Source organism: Loxodonta africana, chromosome 26, assembly GCF_030014295.1.
Source record: "Loxodonta africana isolate mLoxAfr1 chromosome 26, mLoxAfr1.hap2, whole genome shotgun sequence".
NCBI classification, from domain to species: domain Eukaryota; kingdom Metazoa; phylum Chordata; class Mammalia; order Proboscidea; family Elephantidae; genus Loxodonta; species Loxodonta africana.
The window spans coordinates 27,283,990-27,310,356 of record NC_087367.1 but is presented as its reverse complement, the minus strand read 5'-3'; the positions used below and the strand labels follow the sequence as shown (position 1 = coordinate 27,310,356).

Sequence of the window (26,367 nt, the reverse complement as noted above, 5' to 3'; positions counted from 1 at the left end):
ACAGGCTAACTTTAGGAAATTATTTATTCTCTCAGAACTTCAGATTCCTCTACGTTTAAAACAAAACATAAAAATGGGGATAACGCTGAACACCTCACAAGGATTAAATAAAATTCTACAAGTTAAATAAATGGCCTAGGACAGCCAGTAGGATTTGAATAAATGGTACTTTAATTTCCCTGGTTTTCTATGAAGGTTAATATGTCTATCCTTGATACTTGCAGAAACTAAGTCATCGGTTTATTCATGACTCAGGACACCACAATGATACCTGACAGTGGCCATAATTGTTCATGGAAACTGGAATAAAAGCCAAGTATTTAGAATCTTCTATGCTGCTCGAGAAAAATGTGGCAGTCTGCCTTTATAAAGCTCACAGCCCTGGAAACCCTGTGGGGCAGTTCTGCTCTGTCCTGCAGGGTTGCTATTAGTCAGAATCGACTCCATGGCACACAACAACAACATTGTATTGCAGTTATTTATAAGCATATGTTATCTTTCCTTATGTCATTTCCAAGCTTTAAGTTCAGAGATAAACAGGCCATATTTTATCTCTGAAGATAAATGAAGATATTATTACTAAGCTACTATCAGCAAGAAACTTGCTTCAGTGTTTTTCTAAATTTTAATCAAGAGTACATGATAAAACATTCACATTCTCTTGTTTAATGTGATGCCCGCTGTGACAAAAGGCACAATTTACTGTCCGGACATAAACTTTCTCTGCTGCAAACATCTGAATCTATATGCAGAGCCATCTGATTTTCAGCAAGACCTATCTGATGCAGACTGATAAATCAGGACTCTTATCTGTCCTATGCATGATGGGAGTCACATAGAAATGCCACTGATTTCTTTTAGATGGGGCAACAGAGGTCCTCTCCATTGGATGTTCACACGCACCTGTGTAATAACAGCAGTCCTTGACACTGCAGAAGGGCTCTTGCTGGGTTCTGTGCCGTGCGGACCCAGGGAAAAGAAGAGCTCCAATAAAAATTCCACCAAGCAGGCTCAGAACCAGCTTGGCGGCTGCTAACAGGGTTTATACTAACTCATGTGTGTGCATGCTTAGAGAGGAGCCAAGCGACCAAGGGACGCACACTAGGAGTTAAGTGATGGCAACAACAGTGCCCTTCTGTCTAGACATACTGGTGGGTATGGAAAGTAGCTAAAGGCTCAAGGCCCAAAGGCAATACCAAAGAGAGGTACCTTTCCCTCTTCTCAACTAGTCTTCCCTCCCCTCCACCCCATAAGCCTGAACTTAGTGAACAACGGTGGAGGGGTATGGGAGAGGGTGCTTTAGTCATTTTAAACATGCCTATACCTGGGTGGTGCAATGGTTAATATGCTCAGCTGCTAACCAAAAGGATGAAGGTTGAGTACACCCAGAAGTACCTCAGAAGAAAAGCCTGGCAATCTCCTGAAACATCACCCGCTGAAAACTCTATGGAGCATGGTACTACTCAGACACACATGAGGTTGCCATGAGTCGGTACTGGCTAGACAGCAACTGGTACCTGGGTAGTGCAAACAATTAATGCACTTAGCTGCTAACTGAAAGATTAAAGGTTGAAGTCTACCCAGAGGCACCTCAAAAGAAAGGCCTGGCAATCCACTTCTAAAAAAGTCAGCTACTGAAAACCCTATGGAGCACAGTTCTACTCTGACACACATGGGGTTGCTATGAGTTGAAGCTGACTTGATGGCAACTGGTACTGGTTTACACTGTTTCCAAGCACAGCAGACACCTCAGTAAGTGGCTTCCTCAGTATGACAGCTACTTAATACACTAAATAAAGGACTGTAGGAGCCTGGGTGGCACACACAGTTTGCAACTAGCTGCTAACTTAAAGGTTGGCTGTTCAAACATAGCCAGAGGCTTCACGGAAGAAAGGCCTGGCAAACTATTCCCATGAAGAAAACCCTATGGAGCAGTTCTACTCCGTAACACAACAGCCAAGAAAACCCTATGGAGAAGTTCTGCTCTGCAACACATCGGTACACCATAGGTCAGAGGCCAACTTAACAGAAGCTAACAACAATAACAACATAAGGAGTGTAATCAGTCTTCACAAACCCTGGGGAAACATCAGATGATACTATTTCTCCCCTCCAAGCATAAGTTTTCCAACCTAACAGCAGATTATGAGTATAAAGGAAAAACACTCTAAATTATGTGACACACAAAAATAGGTATACACACAGAAAGCCACATTCTTTGATGACTACCGAGGATGGGAGGGGAAGGAAAGTTGTCTGCTAGATAGCAGACGCTTGTTATTTCTGGTGATGGGAAAAGCAAACGCAACATGGGGGAAGTCAGCACAATTTGATAAAGGTAAATGAAGACACTGAAAAGCATGCAAGAATAAAGGACAATTATAGTAAATGCTATACCCACCAAGCCAAACCCACTGCCGATGAGTCGATTTTGACTCATAGTGACCCTGTAGGACACAGGAGAATTGCCCACAGGGTTTCCATGGCTGTAAATCTTTATAAAAGCAGACTGCTACATCTTTCTCCTGTGGAGCAGCTGGTGGGTTCATGCTGCCCATCTTTTGGTTACCAGCCAAGTACTTTAAACCACTGTACCACCAGGGCTTCTCATATATGCTATAACACATACAATTTTGCAACAACAGTGATAACAACTAAAAAATAAGTGTGTGGTTACATAGGTAGATGTGTATATGTGTACAGGCAGGTATATGTGAATACGTGCACGTGCATAAAAAAAATACACATAAAAAAATATACAGGTATATTTGTAGGCATAAGTATATACATGTTTGGATGTGTTGGATGTTTGTAGGCATAAGTATACACATGTTTGGATATGCTGCATATATATTCATGTAGATAATAAAGAACACGGGGGCACAATTATGAGGACCTCCTAGACATATCCAAATACCTCACGGGATTGGTTTACTGGGTTAAAGGGCTTGGGACCATAGTCTCATTAGACAACTCTGTCCATTGGCATAACATAGTTCATAAAGATCATGTTCTACATCCTAGTTTGGTGAGTAGCATCTACGGTCTTAGAAGCTTGCGAGTGGCTATCTAAGATACAACTATTGGTCTCTTCCTGTCTGGAGCCAAAAAAGAGTAAAGAAAACTAAGGACTCAGAGAAGTAACTAGTCCACACTAAGAGCCTGCACAAGCCACGGCCTCATCTAGCTTGAGACCAGAACTAGGTGGTGCCCAGCTGCTATTACCTACCGTTCCAAACAAGGATACAACAGCAGGTCTCAGACAGAATGGGAGAAAAATGTAGAACAAAACTTAAATGCCTAAAAAAGATCAGACTTACTGGACTGATAGAGATTACTGGAACCCCCGAGACTACAACCCTGAGATACCCTTTTAACTTGGAAATGAAGCCACCTTTCAGCCAAATAACAGACTGACTTATAAAATAAATAATATTACCTGTGAGGAATGTGCTTCCTTAAACAATCAACTACATCCGAACAAATAGTCAACATTTACCCAAAAGCAAAGATGAGAAGGCAGGGAGGGGCTGGGAAGCGAGATCAATGGAAACAAAACAAACAGAATGAAAATAATGAGAATGCTGACACATTGCAAAAATTGTAACCAATGTCACGGAGCAATTTGTATATAAACTGTTAAACGGAAACCTAATTTCCTACCTAAACTTTAACCTAAAACAAAATAAAATATTTTTAAAAATAAATTATGTGACACATTGAAGAAGAGAGAACTACAAGAGATATTTGGGAAATTTAATACCAAATGTTAAAATAAGGATTTTTATGCTGGAAAAAAAAACATAAATTAAAATATTCAAATCAAGTTAAAGTAGAATATTCTCACTTTTTGGCTGGGGCTGTTTTCTGTAAATTCCACATTTTTAACGTATGGTCTTCTGATGCTGTTATCAAAACAGGCTCAGTGGGGTGGAAAGCAAGGGCTCGAATGCCATCAAAGTGACTTCTTAACGTAAACTTAGGATTCCACGTTTTCCTCAATGCATCTTTATTGTTTGCTATCTATTGAAGAAACAAAACAAAGACACCAACACATTTAATTCAGGACAGGAAGAAAACCTCATTCAACATAACTGTTGCTGATTTGTCATTAAACCATCATACCATGCAACCTCCAAAACAATTTTAAAACAACATCATTTTTAACGTAAATAACCAAACAATAGATAAAATTAGCAAAATATCAACAGGGGTTTCCTCTGAATATGAAAGGTGTAATAGGGAAACAACATATTTCAATATAAAGCGGGTCAAATAATTTAATAATGTAAATGTGAAAAACAGATCTTTACTAAACCAAACCAAACCTGTTGCCATTGAGTTGATCCCGACTCACAGAGACCCTAGAGAACAGAGTAGAACTACCTCTTTGGGTTTCCAAGGAGTGCTGGTAGATTTGAACTGCCAACCTTTTGGTTAGAAGCCTGAGCTCTTAACCACTATACCATCAGGGTTCCAGATCTTTACTAGGATGATTAAAAAAAGACAAGTAGTTTCAACCTAAATTATAACACAGAAGGAGAAGTTGTGGGGAGATTAGAACTCTTACGCACTGCTGGTGGGAACACAAAATGGTACCACCATTTTGGAAAATGATATGGCACTTCCTTAAAAAGCTAGAAATAGAAATACCACATGATCCAGCAATCCCACTCCTAGGAATATACCCTGGAGAAATAAAAGTCATCAGGTGAACAGACATATGCACACCTATGTTCACTGCAGCACTGTTCACAATAGCAGCAAGGTGGAAACAACCTAGGTGCCCATCAACAAATGAATGGAGAAACAAACTATGGCGCATACACACAATGGAACACTGTGCAACGATAAGGAACAATGATGCATCTGCAAAGCATCTCGCAACATGGATGAATCTGGAGGGCATCATGCTGAGTGAAATACGTCAATCACAAAGGGACAAATATCGCATGAGACCACTACTATAAAACTCCTGAAAAGGTCTACACAAAAAAAGAAACAATCTTTGATGGTTATGAGGGAGTGGGAGGGAAAAACACTAAACAGAAAACAGATAAGTAGTAATTCTGGCAAAGGTAAGGCAGAACACAATACTGGGGAAGCCAGCACAACCTGTACAAGGTAAAGTCATGGAAGCTCCATAGACACATCCAAAGTCCCTGAGGGACTAACTTACTGGGCTGAGGGCTCTGGGGACCACGGTCTCGGGGAATATCTAGCTTCACTGGCATAACATAGTTTATAAAGAAAATGTTCTACATTCTACTTTGGTGAGTAGCACCTGGGGTCTTAAAAGCTTGTGAGCGGCTGTCTAAGATATTCCACTGATTTCACCCCATCTGGAGCAAGGGAGAAAGAAGAAAACCAAAGACACAAGGGAAAGATTAGTCCAAAGGACTAATGTACCACAACTACCACAGCCTCCACCAGATTGATCCCAGCACAACTAGATGGTGCCTGGCTACCACCACTGATTGCTCTGACAGGGAGCACAACAGAAGGTCCCAGACAGAGCTGGAGAAAAATGAAGAACAAAACTCTAACTTACAAAACAAACAAAAAAATAGACCAGACTTACTGGTCTGACAGAGACTAGAAAAACTCTAAGAGTATGGCCCCTGGATACCCTTATAGCTCAGTGATGAAGTCACTCCTTAGGTTCACCCTTCAGCCAAAGATTAGACAGAGCCATAAAACAAAACGAGACTAAATGGGCACAAAAGCCCAGAGGCAAGGATGAGAAGATAGGAGGAGACAAGAAAGCTGGTAATGGGGAACCCAAGGTCGAGAAGGCGAGAGTATTGACATGACATGGAGTTGGCAACCAATGTCACAAAAGAATATGTGTATTCTTTAACAAGAAACTTGTTTGTTCTATAAACCTTCATAAAAAAAAATTAGAACACAGAAACTCTGTAATTTGGGTAATCATTGAAAAAAGAAGTTATCTTAAAATCTGTGAACATTTTACATTTTGATCATGCTTTCAATACTTTCTAATAGGAGCTAAATTTTCTTCATTGAACTGATTATAATTACAAAGCTCATTAACTGAAAGCAAAAACTGTAAAAACTGGATGAGACAATCATTAGACATTACAAAAAAAAAACAGATTCCATTGGTAAATTAAACACATCATTATGTTCCTTTTCTCCATGGTGATGCCATCTCAACAACTAAAAAAATGGCTCTATTTTTTCCATATCAACTAATAGGAGGGCTAAAGAGGTAAATGGCATTTGACTTCACACTAGCACCATATATGAGCCCTTCACATCCTAAGGCTAAAAAACATGGTAGGCTTAAGCAAGAGGGAGGCAAGTGCTCCTAACACTCTAAAGAACTCTATTTACAATAACAAAAACCAACAAAAATAATAGCTGCTATTTTGAGCTTTAGTCATTATTTTGAGCATCGCTCAAAGCACTTTGCATGCATTAGCTCATTTACTCCTCATAATGACTCCCTGAGGCAGAAACTAACATTATCTCCACTTGACAGACTAGACAATAAGGCAAAGAGAAGTTTAAGTGACATGCTCAACGAACTCTACAAGTAAATGGAGGAGCTGGGATTCAAACCCATGTAGTCTGGCTTCAGAAGCCACATTTGTAACAAAAACTGTAATTTAGAAACCAGAAATTAAAAAAACCTGTAGAAAATTTTGTATAAGACACATAACAACTGAACTAATAGGAGAACAAAAACATACACAGAACACAAAACATGCGAGGAACCACTGAAAGAACTGGACCTAATTATCCTGGAAAAGAAAAAACTGAGTTGAAACATGTCTACTCTTGTTAAACAGCTGAAAAGTTTTTCTATGTAAGAGAAATTGGATTCTTTCTGAATGCCTTAATGTGGTAGGCAGTGACTAAGATGGCTCTAATGAGCCCTATTTCCTTGTACTTAAACCTTGCATAGTTCGCTCCTCCATTACAGGGTTGGTCTGTGTGACCAATAGAATACAGCAGAAGTAATAGCAAGTTACTTCCAAAATTAGGTATAAAACCTTTCACTGCTCTCTCTTTTTGAGTGCACTTGCACTGGGGGAAGCCAGCTGCCATGCTGAGAAGCCCCATGGAGAAACCAAATGCCAAAGAACTAAAGTCTTCGGCCAATAGCCAGCAAGGAACCAAGGCCTACCAACAACCATGTGAATGAGCTTGGAAGTGGATTATCCCCAAGTGGAGTCTTCAGATGACACTGCAGCCCTGGCCAGTGTCTTTACCACAGTTTCAGAAGAGACCCTTAGCCAGAATCACCCAGCTAAGCTGCTCTCAGATTCCTGACCCACAGAAACTATGACATAATAAAAGGTAACAAACGATTTTTATCTTAAGCTGTTGAGTTTTATAATCTATTTGTTACACAGCAATAGATTACTAATACACTTATAAAACTAGGAACTACTTTCGGAAACAGGAAAACAGACCTAACACCAAGTTTTTCAACCATTAACAGCTATGAGAAAAGAATGAGCTTCCTAGAGGTAGAGGACTAACTTCCATTAGATGATGGATGACCTGTTTGTGGGGTTAGTATAGAGAAAACAAAAGTACCTAATAGGAACTTCTACTGGACTAGGTAACTTGGACCAATTCACAACTGATGACAAGTAGAAACGTAGAAGTAAATATAAAAAATGAAGAACCAGGAAAAAAAAAAAAAAAACAGGCTGGAGAAGGGGGAATCAGAATAGGATCCAGGGAGGACAAAGGCCTAAGGAGGTGATCCCAGTGCTTGGGGCTGTTTTTCTTCAGAACATGTTCACTGATTCCAGAAAGGGATGGCCGAGAAGTCAGGTAGTGCTTTTAATAAACAGCCTTGCTGTGCTGGGGGATACAAGTTGGTGCTCAGGGTCTGCTAAGAAACTGGGGCTTGATAAACCACCCTGCTTTGTGTTATGAGGGTTGTATCACAGACATAAGGATGAATTGTAAAAAGACAAGCCCTTGCAGGGACTGTAGATCAGCTTTAGATTGTCTCAAAAACTAAAAATAGAGTAAGATGATACAGATTTCTAGTGGCCCCAGACACTGAAGAGAGGCAAATTAAAATACACTTTCTGGAGGAAGCTATCATCCTAGGCCTCAAGTTATTGCCACAGACAATTTTTCAAATACGATTATTTGGCCATAGAATAAAAAAAACAATGCACATAAGGCGGTAAGACAACATAATTAAAAACAAGCAGAAACAACAAATAACTATAACTGAACTATAGACTCTCCAATTAAAACTTCAGGTCATAAAAAAATCTAGACTGAAACATGAAAAAAAAAAAAGATAGAAAATACAGAAGAGAAAGAATTGGAGATTTAGAGATTATAGAAAGGAGATCTAACATATGTGTAACTAAAACTCCAGAAAAAGAATGAGTTATACAAAAGCAATATCTGAAGAGAAGTGGCTGAGAACTTTCCCAACCTGATGAAATATACCAAGCCAAGAAGACATAAGAACTTCAAAAAGATTAAATGAAATGAAAACCATACCTTCGATGGCAACTAAGGCATAGAGAATACCAAAAAGATATTCAAAATATTTTTTAATCATTCAAAAAAATCATATTACCTTTAAATGTCCAACAATAGGACTGACAGTTGACTTCGGCAGAAATAAAAGCCAAAAGATAATGAAATAATACATTTAGAGTGCCCAAAATACACGCTGCCAACTATGATTCAATACCCAGAGACAATAATTAACCCACTCAGGTGAAATAAAGACAATTTAAGAAAACCGGAAACTGAGAGACCTGCACACCAGCAGACCTTCACTAAAGAGAAATATTAAAAGTGTTCTTAGAGCAAAAAGAAAGTGAATGGTCAACATGCAGGAAACAATGAAGGAAAGTAAAAATGTAAACATGGATAATCCTAGCTGAATACAGACTGTACAAAACATCTTGTACGGGATAAATATATAGATGAATAAAATATATAACAAGAATAACATGTAAGTTGGGAAAGGGTAAAATAGAGTTCAAAGAGTTCAAAGGTCTTTGCATATTACATTTTGATAAGGGTATGTGTGCTAGTCTCTAAACCAAAGAGTATATAAAATCCGAAGTAACAGAGGTGGGAATTTCAATAATAAAAACAAATCAACCCTCAAATAGGGAAAAACTGAGAAAAAAGGGAACCCAAATATATCAGTAATTACCTTAAAAAGGAACAGAGTAAATGCTTCAATTAAAAGACAAAGGTTATTAAAGACTGGATCGAAAAATAAAAGTCAACTAATTGGTGTTTAAGAAAGAAGTAAAATATAAAGATACAGAAGCACTGAAAATGATAAAATCTGTATGTGCAGAATGGAGTATAAGGAGCTTATTTCACCAGAAGGTTACTGTAATTATGAGTGAGAATAAAATGGAGTAAGATGGGAGATGAAAAGTATGGATTTCAGCTGGTTTTAGCGGTAGAACCAACTTGGTAATGGAAAAGTAATACTTTCCTTTATCTAAAAGCAATGAATAAAGTATACTGACTGAAATATGGATCTAGGTAACTTCCATAATTTTAATGTCTAGGTCATGTGACAAATGTTATTGTTTATATATTCATATTTTCGAAGTCTGCAATTAAAACCGAGCCAAGTTCTACACTTAATAAAGAAGTTTTACCATTGCCTCCTTTCTCTACAAAATCAATTTTTAATTTTAAAAACTGAGTAAAAATAAAACTACCACTCACATCATAAGTTAGTGAATCTGCTTCATTGGCCACAGTAAGACCTGCCAATTCTCCAAGTCCCAGCTCACTTTCAAGGGCTTCATCTGCTCCCATGATGAACGACTTTCCCGAAGATGGAGGAAATGTTAATGCTTCCACTAATAGGGGGAAGACAAAAGAAAAAAAACAAAAAATCTCTAAAGAGTCAACCATTCATCTCATTCACCTGTATCAAATTTTTTATAAGGGTATATATACATTTGATTATTCTTAAATGCTTTTAAATACAATAAAATTCAGTAAGGAGAAAATCCTGAAGAATTGCCTTTTGCATGTCTTAATCACAAGCTAAAGGAATTACCTAATTAAAATATATAACTTGAAACAATACCAGCAGCCTACTGTCCTTTCATTTTCACTATAAAGAAAAATATCACTAAAGAAAAGTAAATCTTAATATTTGATGCCAATTACCCAAATTATTTCTATCAATTACTAAACACATATAACAAGTGGTTCTTTCTGAACACTGCTGGTGTCATTCAAAATAAAATTGGTAATTCCATAACCTGGAGGAATACAGAAAATTACAAATGAAAATGGTTAAAATCATAAAATATGCATATTTGAGACAAAATTAATATACAGTGTTAGAAGTCAAGAGTGCCTTCAGGGAGGAGAAAAGGGGAAGTGATTAGAAGGCAATACGGGGAGGACTTGCCCCGGTAATGTTCTACTTCTTGACCTAGGCAGTGGTGACATGGGTGGGTGCATTTTGTGATAATCCACTGACTTAAGTGGAATAAACATTTTTAAAGCATACATTTGAATACTTCCAGTAACTGCCAACTGTGCTTCAAGATGTCAAATTTGTGATAAACTTGAATATCTTTTACTTTGTAACACTGAACATACCAATCCAATTCCTTCAATAACCATCATAGAAAAAAAAATTTTTTTTTTTTTTTGAAGAACCAGTTAAAAGCAAAATGCCAAATTAAAACAGATTTTATTTAACTTGGTCAATAATAAAATGTCACTCTTTCTAAATGAAAATAGAATCTAACAGTCTCAGATGGTCTTCGAGTAGTTTCAAGAGGTGGTTACTTTACCAATGACAAACATTTCTAAGCTGATTGATGGAATTTAGTAGTTCACATTTTGGCTGCTAAAGAGGTAAATGAAAAGAAACAAGTCAATTTAAATTAGTACGTGTAGAAAACTGGATTTGCAAGGTGTTTTTCAGCTTCACGTTCAATCATAGCTAATAATTAATAATATTTATTGAATAAATAAAAGAATGGTTACCTGCTTTTAAAAACAGTAGTGGTAGAAACTCTATTTAAACTCATTATAAGAATAAAGTGAGGAATAAATTAGTAAGACATGTTCAAGCCACCACACAATAAAGTAGCAATGATTAAAAATAGGTTTTACTCAAACATACCATACATCATGAGGGGTTCATTTACTAATGAACTCATTAGTAATAATTTCCTATAAAATAATTTACTAATGAGTTCATTTACTAATGAGAAATGGAGATTACTTAAGTAAAGCAGCAATTTTCATGCAAAATTTGAAAACAAATGATTCATGGGAGACTATCAGGCTAGGTCTTCAGCCAGGTGTTTTTAGTTTTGTTTTCATTTATAACGTGTCCAGGTATCTTTGTTCAGGTGTGAAATAAAAATGACTCTTCAAAAAAAAGACTAAGATTGACCATACTTACTCTTAGTGTGGTCACTTCCTAGTATTTACCATAGCCTGCTCCAAACCTGTGGTTCTGCTGCTTTTCTATAACCCTTGGCTAAGTTACCAACCAATCCAATACGAAGCATACCGTCTTCATTCTAGCTCATTTCTCTGCCAAGAAACAAGACTATAAGCAACGGGCCCAGACACATTGTCTGGGCTAACGTAACTAATGCTCTAGAAATGGCCGACCAAAACCTGAGAACAAAGGAAGGCAATGACTACTTCCTCACAGACCAGTGAGGAGCCAGCAGACTTCAGGGCTGGAGAAAGCAACAACGCTCTGTGATTTGATTGCTTTCTAAGATGCCTTAGAACTTAAGATATTGGTCACATTTCATTTCCATTTGGTAACTAAACATTACTTGCCCTAATCACCATTTTACAAAATTATTTAACTGTGCGTCTTGAATGTGACATTGCCTTCTGAATTATTAAAATAAAAATAAATAAATGTATGTGCATGTATGCATGCATGCACATACACAACTAAGGCCTCAAGTTCTACAAGTACCTCGTTAAGAAAGCACGCACAGGGTATGGAAGCGTTTCCTAAAAGCAGAGATCAAGGAACACTGGTCACAGGCAATTAAATATACAATCTATTTCTTAAGCGCTTTTTTCTATTTCTGAAAAATCTGCACTGTGGGGAAGGCTTAGGACCATTGTTACAGCAGGTGAGTTAAACATTTAATACTTCAGTTTTAGGTTCTTAAACGTATTTTCTACCAAGGGCACTTTCTGTGGCTTAAATAATGCTTTTGTTCATCTGTCAGTTAGTAAATAGTACATATTCTGCCTCTGTTATTAGAATTCTACACAATTTATATATATGACTCCACATGAAATCTCTGAAAAAATACCATTTTTGAGTTACGAGAATAAGAGAAAATTTTTTCCCCTTTATCTAGACTTGATCTTAGAATAAACTGATTAAAATTCTCGTATCTATGAAGAATGAATCTACTACTGAACATACCTATTGAGGACCATGATTCCCCATCTGTAATTTCCAAGAAATAGGTCTACATCAAATAAATTGTACGTCTAGAGTGTACTGTGTTGATTCTCCATTATTTAATAAATTCCAAGGACACTGTAACTTTAACAAGCAACTAATCTGTAATGGTCAAAAATTTCATTGAAAAAGTATTCCAACCATGATAACCTATATGTCATGGTCCCATTAGTTTTTGTTTCTCAAAAATGTAACTGAATTAAAAAATAAAAGAAGAAACACACGATTATTCCGTGCCTATTAAAGTGGTACACGTACCGTAAATAACTACAATATTCAGAGTCAAGGCATTTTTTAAAATCAAATTTTGAAAAATACTCATTAATCAGGATTACTTTTATGTCATACTGGATTTTCAACTAATATAAATATACATTTAAAAATCAATTTACACCTATAATCACTTCATATATTTACAAATATATAAAATCAGAACTTGTATCTACAAGGCAGAAGGAACTGTATTTATACACCACAAGATTATGCCGTAAAAAGCTAGAAACAACATAAATATCCAAAAGGGGAATGGCTTAGTATCAAATCTAAAATATAATATGTAATGTTAAAATTATAATTACAAAAATCATGTTTATGATTTCATGTTAAGTAAACAGAATTATTCTACACAATGACTATAACTATGTAAAAAAGGTACGTATGTGAACAACAGCTGGAAAGGAACAAGAAAAAACAGAAAGCAGAAAATGTAACTAGATTTTTTTAGGTAAGTTTTATTTTTTCTTTTTCATTTATCAGTGATAACTTGCTTCAGTAAAATATTTAAAAATATCAATGAGAGTCTCAAATAAGTATTTACCATCTATTTATAGACTTAATTTTCTCACTGTTTGGAATGGTATATACAGGACCTACCTCATGGGCTCTGTGGAGCTAGGCGATATTCTGAACTAGAATTTACAGCTGGTTTTTAAGTTTATGATCTTTTTTCAAGTCTTAAATATTGAAGTTGGAATTAAACCACCTTGGATCTACGAAAGCCTATGCTTTCTTAGTACAGAAATACTATACAGAGCAAACATTTACAAAATAAAATTCTTCTCTCTTAGAGAGTCCTTTCTAATGACTGAATTTAGATATGTATACCCAAAGTTTTTGTGCTCCAGCGTGTTAAATACTTGCCTTCATCTGCCCTATTTATTTCATGTTCAGGAAGCCTGGCACTGCTGGGTCTGGAAGGTGAACCCACAGATGGCTGCAATGAGGGAAGTTCATCAACATCTCTCAAATTAGCAAGCATATCTTGCAGCTTTGACCTATTGGGCCCTGGCCCAAAAAGGGGGAGGGGGAGACAAAAAAAGAGAAATAGAATTATCCAACTACATTAAAATGGTGCCATAAACTTTATTTACATTTGCCAACATTTACCTTTGATAATGGCACTATCGTGCTGTATTAATAAGAAATAATTATTTTCAGAAGAAACTTTCATTTCTTGAAAACGATTTTACATATACTTTTTAAATTAAGCCAATGAAATAACATCATTATTTGCATGAAAAAGAATGCTCATGTTCAATATGGATCCTTCAAAGTAAGATTATTCTATCAAACCTTTGTATCCTGCTCTAAATGCAGACAGACAGCACAGATCGTAAAGCTACTGTGTACTGAATTAAACGACTTCCCTTTTTGGTTGGTTAAGTTAAGCTGCACTCATTGCCTTACATCCTGAAGCTACGGTACTCGAGATGAAGTCTCATGCCCTGCCAATTACTTACCTGAGCTTTGATCCATCATTCTCCCACATCCCTGTTTTGACTGTTTTATATAGGATAGAGGCTGAAACAGATCTTCGGTAGTTTTTCCTGTTATAAGTTTAATTAAGAATGGGAAAATCTTACCCATAGTCCATCATGGTTTTTTCCTATACCAGCAAAGAATACAAGTATTTTTAAGCAATTTTAACTAATATCTAGAAATCTACTTCAAGACAGTGTAATTGCAATACACAATTTGACTGGAAATATTTCCATTAGACCATATTAAAAAGACTCAAATTTTCTAACAACGAACAGTTCAATTCAAAAATATTTATAGTAGTTTATAAATTAATGCTTCATATACCAAATCGAAGCTTTGGTTCCTTTCTGTTTTCATCATTTCTTTACTCCTTCCTAGACTGTTTTGTTAAGATAACAGGAACTGAGGCGATAAACAAAACATGCTGAACCTTAGTCTACGGTCCCTGTATCTCCAGTGAAAGATGCTAAATTTCTCCTCGAAACAGTCCTTTTTCTTTGCCACACTAAAAAGCAATGTGCTGTATGCTTTAATACTGATCAAACCTCCTACACAGGAAATCCAGCTGCTTCTATCAGTAGGAAAACTGTTCCAGTCAAATGGTGCAGTTTTAGACCTTAAGTGCTAAATCCCAACTACAGAGATGCCTTGACATTTGACAAAAAGTGACTAATCAACATGGTAGCAGATGGATTCTATATAAGTCCTGGCTACCTTTCCAATCGAAAGATCTTTTACACTTCGAGACCTTTTACATAGTAGCATAAATGACCTAAAGAAATATATCGACTTTAAGTAAACCCAGAAATTAAAACATTTTCCTTGTTTCTCATGTATGATATATATATTTTTCCAAAATTCCAATTTGATTTTATTATGGCTCTGAAAAGCTATGACAAATCATTTCCCACTATATTTATCCAGAATCAATTTTTTAATCAGTATATTTAGATAAAGGTATAAAATGTTCTTATGTTTTTAATGTTAATCTTCCTCACTGTGACTTAATTTGTATTGAGAAAGCATCAAAAGACAATTTTTCTGTATGGCTGATGCTACGGTAACATCAACGATGATCACTGACTTTCTATCAATTCAAACTAAACATTAGTAAATTCTAACATACTTTAAAGATTTAAAAGTTTTCGACTAACTGCCATGTTGTAAAAGAATATCCTAATAGGAATGGCCAGTTTTGACAAGTATTAGCATCACTATAAAAAGAGAACAGAAAAAGCATATCCTTGCAGTCCTCTGCAACTTTTAAATACTTTCTCATTAAGTGAGATCCTAATCTCAATTTATAATACTTTAATATCACAAAGGATGAAATTCACTACTGCCTTAAAAGGGAGAGCCACGTTCATATTGTCAATGAGAGTGGGAGTATACAAGGTAATTAATATAGCCTTGCTCTCCTAGAGACATGTTTAGGAAAGTTTCCAGGGATGTTTGAAAGGTCTTGTATTTCTATTTTACATAGTTAAGTAGATCTATAATTAAACTTTATTAATAATTTGCATAATAAAAGTTATGCATATATGATTCACAGGGCTAGAAAGTTAATTTTGGCTTGTTTTTGATGCGGTACACATCTGACTGAAAAGAAAAAAGAATTGTTAAGATTATTATAAGTGTAATTGGACAACAATTTTAAATTAGAAAATAAATACTTGCAAAGTTATGCATATGACTGTGCCCTGTATAGCAGATAGTAGTGACAGCAAATGAACTGCGTGGTATGAATACACAGAATATTCAGGGGTAGAAATTAACTTTCTTAATGTCTTCAAGATCTAAAATTATAAGCAATAATTCTGATGGATTGCCAGACTGCCTCAACTACCTGAAATTTACATACTGTTAACAGTGAAAAATCACTGTTGTAATCATGTATGCTATTAAAAATAAAATTATCACTATGTTAGAATACATAGTCCAGCACTATCATGAAGCTCTGTACTTAGTAGTAGTATATATTATGATTCCATAATCATATGTGGGCTTTTTTTTTTAAGTTCATAATCAAAGAGCCATTTAATTTCAACCCCTGAGAGCAGGTGAAAAGGAAAGAGGTCAGGAGCAGAAAAGAAAAAGAGTAAGTAGTTTTAGGAAAACATTGAAAAAAAATTTGGGGATGTGAAAGAGGCAAGATTTATGATTTACAGATACAATGTTTTCCACTTACTCTTCACCCCCTTTTTCCCCTTTCTCTCCTTTTTGTATTGCTCCTTGAGTTTGGTAATTACTCCCTGGTCCACATTCCAGGCTTCAGGCATGAGACACTGGTCTTCCTTTTCTAAACAGAGTAAAACAAATGAAACAGTCTTTTTCAATAAAATACTGAACATTCTAAGTCAATCTGTCTGAATGACATAACAATTATTTTCTTCAGAGTGTCACTAATAGAAAATATACCAAAAACCAAACCCACTGTCATCGAGTCGATTCCGACTCTAGTGACCCTACAGGACAGAGTAGAACTGCCCCATAGAGTTTCCAAGGAGCACCTGGAGGATCTGAACTGCTGACCTCTTGGTTAGCAGCCGTAGCACTTAACCACTACACCACCAGGGTTTCCAGTAGAAAATACAGCTATTGGTTATTCATTAAAAATGTAAGTCACACAAAATATAATGATCAATTCAACTTCCTAGGTGATAATACTAGATTTCTCTTGAAAGAGACATAGAAAAACTATATATATATAGAAAATTTTGGTGATTTTTAGTAAATTATGCCCAAAGCTTTATAATCAAGAACCCTCACTATCACCCTATTTTCTGAATTCAAGTTAGATCAGATGACTCACAAAAAAACACTTATTAACTTATGAGAGATTAGTATCAAGGTATCAAGAAATTGTATACAACAGTCTTCAATAAGCTTTTCATTTTTAAAATTTTATATTTTTGGCATGTGTACATCAAAAAATGATAATTTTAATTTTACAAACTCTATTAAGTAACAATAGCATTTTGTAAAACTTATTACTCAACCTGTATCCAAAATTTAAAACAATTTAAATGACTTGTTTATAAATTCTTAAAAAGAAGAACAGAAGACTGAGCTTCAAGTAGAAAAGAAATTCAATAACCAATTTTCACTACTTTAGGAAAACAAGATTCAAAGCGTAAATACAAGTTATATTTTAAACTTACTACAAAACAATTTATATACTACATATGTATACATAAAACCAAACTCATTGCTGTCAAATCGATTCTGACTCACCGCAACCCTACAGGATAGAGTAGAACTGCCCCATAGGGTTTCCAAGGCGTGGCTGATGGATTTGAACTGCCGACCCTTCAGTTAACAGTCGAGCTCTTAACCATAATGCTATGTTAAGGGTTAGCTCATAACTCTGGCTTGAACTCAAGACTCATATATCCAAGTGTTCACTCTGCATCTCCATTAGGAAGTCTAAAAGATATCCCAAAACTAAACATGTACAAAACCAAACTCCCCATCTTCTTCCCTACCCAAGCTGTTCCACTCACAGGGTTCTCAATTTTAATTGATGGCAATTCCATACTTCCAGTTGCTCAGACCAAAAACCTGTCTTTCTGGCATATTCCACATCAAATATTTCAGGAAATACTGCTTCCTCTGCCTTCAAAAGACCTCTAGAATCTAATTCTCAACTCACTGCTACCACCCAGATCTTTTGCTAGAATTACTGCGATAATTGCCCACTTGCTTCCATACCCCCAACCCCATCGAGTCTATTCTAACACTGGTTACCCTGTATAGTATACTCTCAACACAGTAGTCAGAGTGACACTTTAAAATAAAAGTCAGATCATGTTATTCCTCAGCTCAAAACCCTCCCATGGCTCCCCATCTCACCAGTAATCTAAGTGGCCCTATCAAAACCAAACCCACTGCAATCGAGTTGATTCTGACGTACAGTGACCCGACAGGACAGAGTGGAACTGCCCCATATGGCTTCCAAGGCTATCATCTTTACAGAAGCAGACTGCTACATCTTTCCCCTGCAGAGCCGCTGGTGGTTCAAACTGCTAACCTTTTGGTTACCAGCCAAGTGCTTTAACCACTGCATCACTGGTTGCTGTAGGGTTGACTCCGACTCATAGAGACCCTATAGGACTGAGGAGAACTGCCCCATGAGATTTCCAAGGAGCAGCTGTTGGATCTGAGCTGCTGACCTTTTGGTTAGCAGCCCAACTCTTAACCACTGTGCCACCAGGGCTCCAGATGGCCCTATATAATCTGGTTATTCCTTATTACATTCCCCATGGATAACCCAGCTCCAGCTACTGTGGCTTCAATGAATTCCTCAAGCATGCCAGAGTTGCTGCTATCTTTGGGCAATAATTCTTCTAATGATTCTGGGGTAAGTAAACCTATCAACCAACCTAGAAGGTATTTTTCAAATAAGTCCAAAGGACTCAGAAGTATAAGTGGTATCTTCCCTTACATGGGAAATTCCAATAAATGAAAAGGAATACACTAATAACTTACTTAATACCTCAATAGGAAAAGTCATTAGAAGATTTAACAAATGCCCCTGACATTATAAACTGTGTCTGATAAGTAAGGGAAATTTAAATTTATCTTGGAATGCATAGCATAAAAGTAAGCAACATAATCTCTCTTCCAGGCTTTGTGTTACTGGGACTGTTGACTGTTTACAGAGAAAGAACATGTACTTCCTTGAGGTGATCATATATAATTCCCATTGTGCAGTGTTACAGGTGGGGAAGAAGGTCACAAAAAGACCTTGTTTTGTTTATAAAAAATATTAGGAAACTTTTTCCTCCCACTTACCCAAGAAACTATTTTATTAGTCATTATAAAATGACCATGTGAGTGTGAGGAAAAAAATTTTGGAAAAAAAAATTTTAACATGAATGAGAGAAAGAAAAAGCATCTTTTTTCCATTTCACTTTAAAATTCTGACTTTCATATTTCCTTCAGAGAAGAAATATGCAAAACATTAGGGTTTAAATTAATGTTTCTGGAGCAAGGGAGAATGAAGAAAACCAAAGACACAAGGGAAAGGCTAGTCCTAAGGACTAATGGACCACAACTACCACAACCACTGCAAGACTGAGTCCAGCACAACTAGATGGTGCCAGCTCCCACCACTGACTGCTCTGACAGGGACCACAATAGAGGGTCCTGGACAGAGCTGGAGAAAAATGTAAAGCAAAATTCTAATGCACACACACACAAAAGACTAGACTTACTGGTCCAACAGAGGCTGGAGAAACCCCGAGAGTATGGCCCCAGACACCCTTTTAACTCAGTAAGAAAGCCATTCCTGAGGTTCACCCTTCAGCCAAAAATTACACAGGCCCATAAAACAAAATTTAAGTTGTCATTCCCAGCATAGTAGACTATATGATTGTCTAATTCAAAATGGCCAATACCAGTCCATTTCAGCTCACTAATGCCTAGGATATCGATGTTTATGAGTTCCATTTCATTTCTGACGATTTCCAATTTTCCTAGACTCATACTTCGTACATCCCAGGTTCCAATTATTAATGGATGTTTACAGCTGTTTCTTCTCATTTTGAGTCATGCCACATCACCAAATGAAGGTCCTGAAAGCTTCAGTCCATCTACATCATTAAAATCGACTCTACTTTGAGGAGGCAGCTCTTCCCCAGTCGTCTTTTGAGTGCCTTCCAACCTGGGGGGCTCATCTTTCAGCACTGTATCAGACAATGTTTCGCTGCTATTCATAAGGTTTTCACTTGCTAATGCTTTTCAGAAGTAGACTGCTGGGTCCTTCTTCCTAGTCTGTCTTACTCTGGAAGCTCAGCTGAAACCTGTCCTCCATTGGTGACCCTGCTGGTATCTGAATACCAGTGCAACAGCTTCAAGCATCACAGCAACACACAAGCCCCCACAGTACGGCAATAGTCAGACACTCTACTATGCTGGGAATGACAATTTGAAGAGGAACGGTGTTCCACTCCATTGTCAAAAAGAACATTTCAAGATCTATCCTGAATTATGACACTGTCAATGATAGGATAATATCCATACGCCTACAAGGAAGACCAGTTAATACGACTATTATTCAAATTTACGCACCAACCACTAAGACCAAAGATAAAGAAACAAAAGATTTTTATCGGCAACTGCAGTCTGAAATTGACCAAACATGCAACCAGGATGCATTGATAATTACTGGAGATTGGCATGCAAAAGTGGGAAACAAAGAAGGATGGGCAGTTGGAAAATATGGCCTTGATGACAGAAACAATGCCGGAGATCAAATGATAGAATTTTACAAGACCAACAACTTCTTCATTGCAAATACCTTCTATCATCAACATAAATGGCGATGATACACATGGACCTCACCAGATCGAAAAGCTCAGTATCATCAGTCATAACAAGGCCAGGGGCTGATTGTGGAACAGACTATCAATTGCTCATATGCAAGTTCAAACTAAAACTGAAGAAAATCAGAGCAGGTCCAAGAGAGCCACAATATGACCTTGAGTATGTCTCACCTGAATTTAGAGACCATGTGAAGAATAGATTTGACGCATTGAACACTAGTGACCGATGACCAGACGAGTCACGGAATGACATCAAGGACATCATACATGAAGCAAGAGGTCATTGAAAAGACAGGAAAGAAAGAAAAGACCAATATGGAAGTCAGAGGAGACTCTGAAACATGCTCACAAACGTCGAGCTTGTAAAGCGAAAGGAAGAAATGACAAAGTAAAAGAACTGAACAGAAGATTTCAAAGGGCGGCTCTAGAAGACAAAGTAAAGTATTATAATGACACATGCAAAGAGCTGGAGATGGAAAACCAAAAGGGAAGAACGCACTCGGCGTTTCTCAAGCTGAAAGAACTAAGGAAAAAATTCAAGCCTCAATGTTGCCATAGTGAAGGATTCTATGGGGAAATTGTTAAACGATGCAGGAAGCATCAAAAGAAGATGGAAGGAATACACAGAGTCATTGTACCAAAAAGAATTAGTCGATGTTCAACCATTTCAAGAGGCAGTATATGATCAGGAACCGATGGTACTAAAGGAAGACTTCCAAGCTGCTCTGAAGGCACTGGCAAAAAACAAACACACAAAAAACAAAACAAACCCATTGCTGTGGAGTCAATTCTGACTCGCAGTGACCCTATGGTGAAAAACAAGGCTCTAGGAATTGATGGAATATCAATTGAGATGTTTCAAAAAACGGATTCAGCGCTGGAGGTGCTCACTTGTCTATGCCAAGAAATATGGAAGACAGCTTCCTGGCCAACTGATTGGAAGAGATTCATATTTATGCCTATTCCCAAGAAAGGTGATCCAACCGAATGCGGAAATTATAGAACAATACCATTAATATCACACACAAGTAAAATTTTGCTGAAGATCATTCAAAAAATGGCTGCAGCAGTATATCGGCAGGTAACTGCCAGAAATTCAGGCTGGTTTCAGAAAAAGACGTGGATCCAGGGATATCATTGCTAATGTCAGATGGATCCTGGCTGAAACCAGAGAATACAAGAAAGATATTTACCCGTGTTTTATTGACAATGCAAAGGCATCTGACTGTGTGGATCACTGGGTAACACTGTGAAGAATGGGAATTCCAGAACACTTAATTGTGCTCATGAGGAACCTTTACATAGATCAAGAGGTGGTTGTTCAGACAGAACAAGGGGATATTGATTGGTTTAAAGTCAGGAAAGGTGTGTATCAGGGTTGTATTCTTTCACCATACCTATTCAATCTGTATGCTGAGCAAATAATACAAGAAGCTGGACTATAGGAAGAAGAACGGGGCATCAGGATTGGAGGGAGATTCATTAACAACCTGCGTTATGCAGATGACACAACCTTGCTTGCTGAAAGTGAAGAGGACTTGAAGCACTTACTGATGAAGATCAAAGACCACAGCCTTCAGTATGGATTGCACCTCAACATCAAGAAAACAAAAATCCTCACAACTGGACCAATAAACAACATCATGATAAACGGAGAAAAGGTTGAAGTTGTCAAAGATTTCATTTTACTTGCATCCACAATCAACAGCCATGGAAGCAGCAGTCAAGAAATCCAATGACGCACTGCATTGGGTAAATCTGCCGCGAAGGACCTCTTCAAAGTGCTGAAGAGCAAAGATGTCACCTTGAAGACTAGGGTGCACCTGACCCAAGCCATGGTATTTTCAATCACATCATATGCATGTGAAAGCTGGATAATGAATAAGGAAGAACGAAGAATTGATGCCTTTGAATTGTGGTGTTGGCAAAGAATACTGAACATACCATGGACTGCCAAAAGAACGAACAAATTTGTCTTGGAAGAAGTGCAACCAGAATGCTCCTTAGAAGGAAAGACAGACATACTGGGTCTTACATACTCTGGACATGTTGTCAGGAAGTATCAGTCCATGGAGAAGGACATCATGCTTGGCAAAGTACAGGGTCAGTGGAAATGAGGAAGACCCTCAACGAGGTGGACTGACACAGTGGCTGCAACAATGAGCTCAAGCGTAACAACAATTTTAAGGATGGCACAGGACCAGGCAGTGTTTCATTCTGTTGTGCACAGGGTCGCTATGAGTCAGAACTGACTTGACGGCACCTAACGACGACGACGACATAAAACAAAATCAGACTAAATGGGCACACCAGCTCAGGGGCAAGGACAAGAAGACAGAAAGGGACAGGAAAACTGGCAGCGGGGAACCAAAGGTCGAGAAGGGGAAAGCGTTTACATGTCATGGCACCGGCAACCAATGTCATAAAACAATATGTATATTGATTGTTTAATGAGAAACTAATTTGCTCTGTAAATCTTCATCTAAAGTACAATAAAAATAAATTAGTATTCCAATGTTCACAACTAAAAATATTAAAAAGTTCTTCATTTTAGCCAAAAGTATTATGTGTGTTCTCGTCTTATAAGATTTTACTAGTGGTATATCCACATCTAAATAATAATGAATAACCCTACAAAACAATTTTATATCATGTTATTATCTTAACGGACAAAATATTAAATGAAAATCTATTTCAAACAAGAAACCACTTGTTTCTTGTTTGATCTTTTGAAAACAGTGCAAGTTTTTATAATCTTAAAACAATGGCAAAATGATTAGCAATATTACATTCTTTCAATAAATAAATATTTGCTCAAACATTAGGCCACTGGGGATCTATTTAAACAATCTACCAAAATGTTCTTGAGTTTCAAAGGGGGAAAAGCAATCAGTACAAACCATTAGTCTCAACCTAAACTATCTTCATAAAAATTCTAATACAAACTTATTTATGTAATAGTTACATACATAAATGAAATAGTTATATAAAATAGCTATATATTTTAACTGAGAATCAAGATATCTTTATCAATATTTGTTTTTCATATACACATCCAATTTTTAAAATTTACTTTATACCAAAAAAATCATCAAGGTTTATAATTTTAGCTGATTTATCATTCAATATCAACTTTAGTTCTTGAAAGTATAATACACAATCTACATTTAAAGTAGTTGCCTGAATAAAGGTGAATAAAAATTCTAATAAAAAAATAACTTCAACACACACCATCAGTTACCTTTTCTAACGGCGACTTTTTTTAAAACGACTCCTCTACAGTTTACGTGTTTTAGTTAAAATTCTCAAAGATTAGCAAAAGAATCAATACCTTATTTAAATTTAACAGAAAATTTAATGTTAAAATTCTAAATTATCAGCTCATTAGTGCTTTAGTATATTTTAACTAAGGCTTCTATACAGCTGTATCTACAATGACATGAATTTGTATTGAAATAAGTAAATATTTTATAACTTTCTAATTAGCAAATCAATGCATCCTAAAATCACATCGAGGGCTGTCAGAAAATTGCAAACTACTTTTTTACAGATGCAAAACAAAAGACAGGATTTGAAATCTAGTTTGGTTAAGTGCTTAAAAGTGAAATAATTCAAAATAGAGAAATGGAAATAATTTAACCTTCGACACGTTTGTATCTTAACTCTCTGCTATCCTAAAACACAAGCCATAAAAGTAGATCTCATTACCAAATTTTAATATGTAATCTTATTTCCTCTGTACAAGGGCTAAGTTCAGTGACTCTAACTTCTTGGTGGCAGAAAATGTGTAACAAATATTTTCCAGTTAAAAGTTAAAGGTTACCAAATAATGTTCAACTTTAAAAACTTGTTAAATATAAGGTTTAGTAAATGAATATATAAGTAATTCCTATTGCACTGGGCTATTTAACAAACCTGTGAAGGCATACTAAGTTAGTCATATTCACATCCATGGATGTGTGAATACTGCAGAATTTATGTGCCTAAAGTGCAAAATCTGCTCTGCACTTAAAAAAAGGGGAAACCACATCCATCTCTTTTATCTCAAAGGAGCAAGAAATTCTTAATTCCTTTCTAAATAAGTCTTAATGTGATCTGATTTTAGATCACAGGAGCAGGAGGCCAGCAGTTAACATGTCAGTTGCTAAGTGAAAGCCTAGTGAGTTAGCTATACAGCTGAATAGAAACAAGGAACTTTTCATTCTTACTTTTCCTCAATGTATTTACTTTGATGGAAAACCAGCTTCCTAAACCCTTCATGAGGAAATTGTGCAATTTTATTTAACACGAAATGTACAGGACACGGTAAACTTTCAACTTCAAAAACAAAGAAGAAATATCCCTTGCTATCGGGCTGAAAAAAACTTCAAAGTAGGAAGTTGTATCAGATCATCAGCAGAACTAGATTGTGCAGTAGAAAAATTACGGCTGTGGAAAAAAATTGCTTCATCCATTGTTTTAATGAATACAGCATTCAGGGTTTTAATGTCAACATGTTTTAAGCTGGCCCCTAAGGAAAGCCCCAAGGAGAAATGAGGATAGTTACTGATGTTCTAACCTTAACCTGTCCTTAAAGTACACAGGATTATGAATTAAGTTATGGAATTCCTCAACTTCAACAGAAAATTCTCTCTCTCTCTCCCTCACACACACACACACAATGGAATCAATTACTTTTGAAGAATTTATCACAATCCTACTTTATTGACAGGGATAATGCATTTCCAAACTACTAGATGACCTATTAGAAGTTTTAACTCCTGTTTTATGTTTAAAATGTTAAATTCTTTTAAAACAATTTGAGAAAAATAATTCTATGTCTTGTACAAACTGACAAAACCTGACTAGAATGAGTAACTTTCCAACTTCCAGTTCTTTTTTGCATAGAGGATGCCAGGCATAAGATCTCTAAAATTCTCTCTTACCTCCTCATACTCAACAACCACAAAATCTAGATTTGCAAATTCTATTCTCTAGGCAGAAAACAAATAATAATATGTATATGAATACAAATTCTTCTCAGACGGGACTGTTTATAATAAAAAAGATTAGGTAACTAGTTAAACAACATTCTTTAAACACACAAACACTGGATATCAAGAGATGACAACAGTAAAAAGTCTACAGGAAGTTCAACATTTCAACATTATAAGAGATTTCAAGGGTCCTTTAAGATGCTGCCCTGTTGGAAAACGTCCGTTTTATTAACCTCTCTGGTTGAAACCGCCATGCTCCCTTACCCCAGTCTGTTCCGTCGCCGGCACTTCTAGATTCACTGTCTCCTTCGTCTGATGTAACCAAGAAGTCAAACTCCTTTAGAGCTTCTTTTGTATCTCTATCTTCACTGCTGTCAGGCAGTATTTTTTTCCTAACAATCTAATGAAAAAAACAAAATGCTACATTAAAATACTAAGATAGATTACAGATTTAAATAACGAAGATGGTGTCCCTTTACAATTGCATGGGAAAACACAATCGATTATTTTCTTTTTCAGAAAGTGTATTTTTGTTGTGTTAAATAATTGTATACCTACACGACTCAGTGAAAAACACAGATTATCATTTGGAAAAGACATGCATTATACATTTTAAAACAGTAAACTTTGTTCAATATCAGGTATCATGAATTGCTTTAAATAAACGAATTAATTGAACTATATACTGAAATTATTGAAATATAAGACACCAATTTACCACGGAAATCACAGACAGATGAAAAATGTCTCTGACATACTGAATTATGAGGATCACATACAAATTTTACACTTCTTGGATGCAGTCTCTGCAGTTTGCAGACATTCTAATCTAACCAAAAGATGA

General features: G+C 36.4%; 1 protein-coding gene across 3 annotated transcripts in view; it reads right to left on the bottom strand.

Annotated features, from left to right (window-relative positions):
* STRN (striatin) overlaps positions 1–26,367 on the bottom strand; it is a 148,245-nt gene that overhangs the window by 13,809 nt on the left and 108,069 nt on the right. For all 3 annotated transcript variants that reach the window (XM_003416074.4, XM_023555275.2, XM_064277197.1), the window contains 5 exons: positions 25,788–25,923; positions 16,410–16,520; positions 13,601–13,744; positions 9,709–9,845; positions 3,848–4,023 (listed from right to left, as the gene is read on the bottom strand). In XM_003416074.4, the coding sequence (XP_003416122.1) occupies positions 3,848–4,023; positions 9,709–9,845; positions 13,601–13,744; positions 16,410–16,520; positions 25,788–25,923 (704 nt within the window). The remainder of the gene's footprint in view (positions 1–3,847; positions 4,024–9,708; positions 9,846–13,600; positions 13,745–16,409; positions 16,521–25,787; positions 25,924–26,367) is intronic.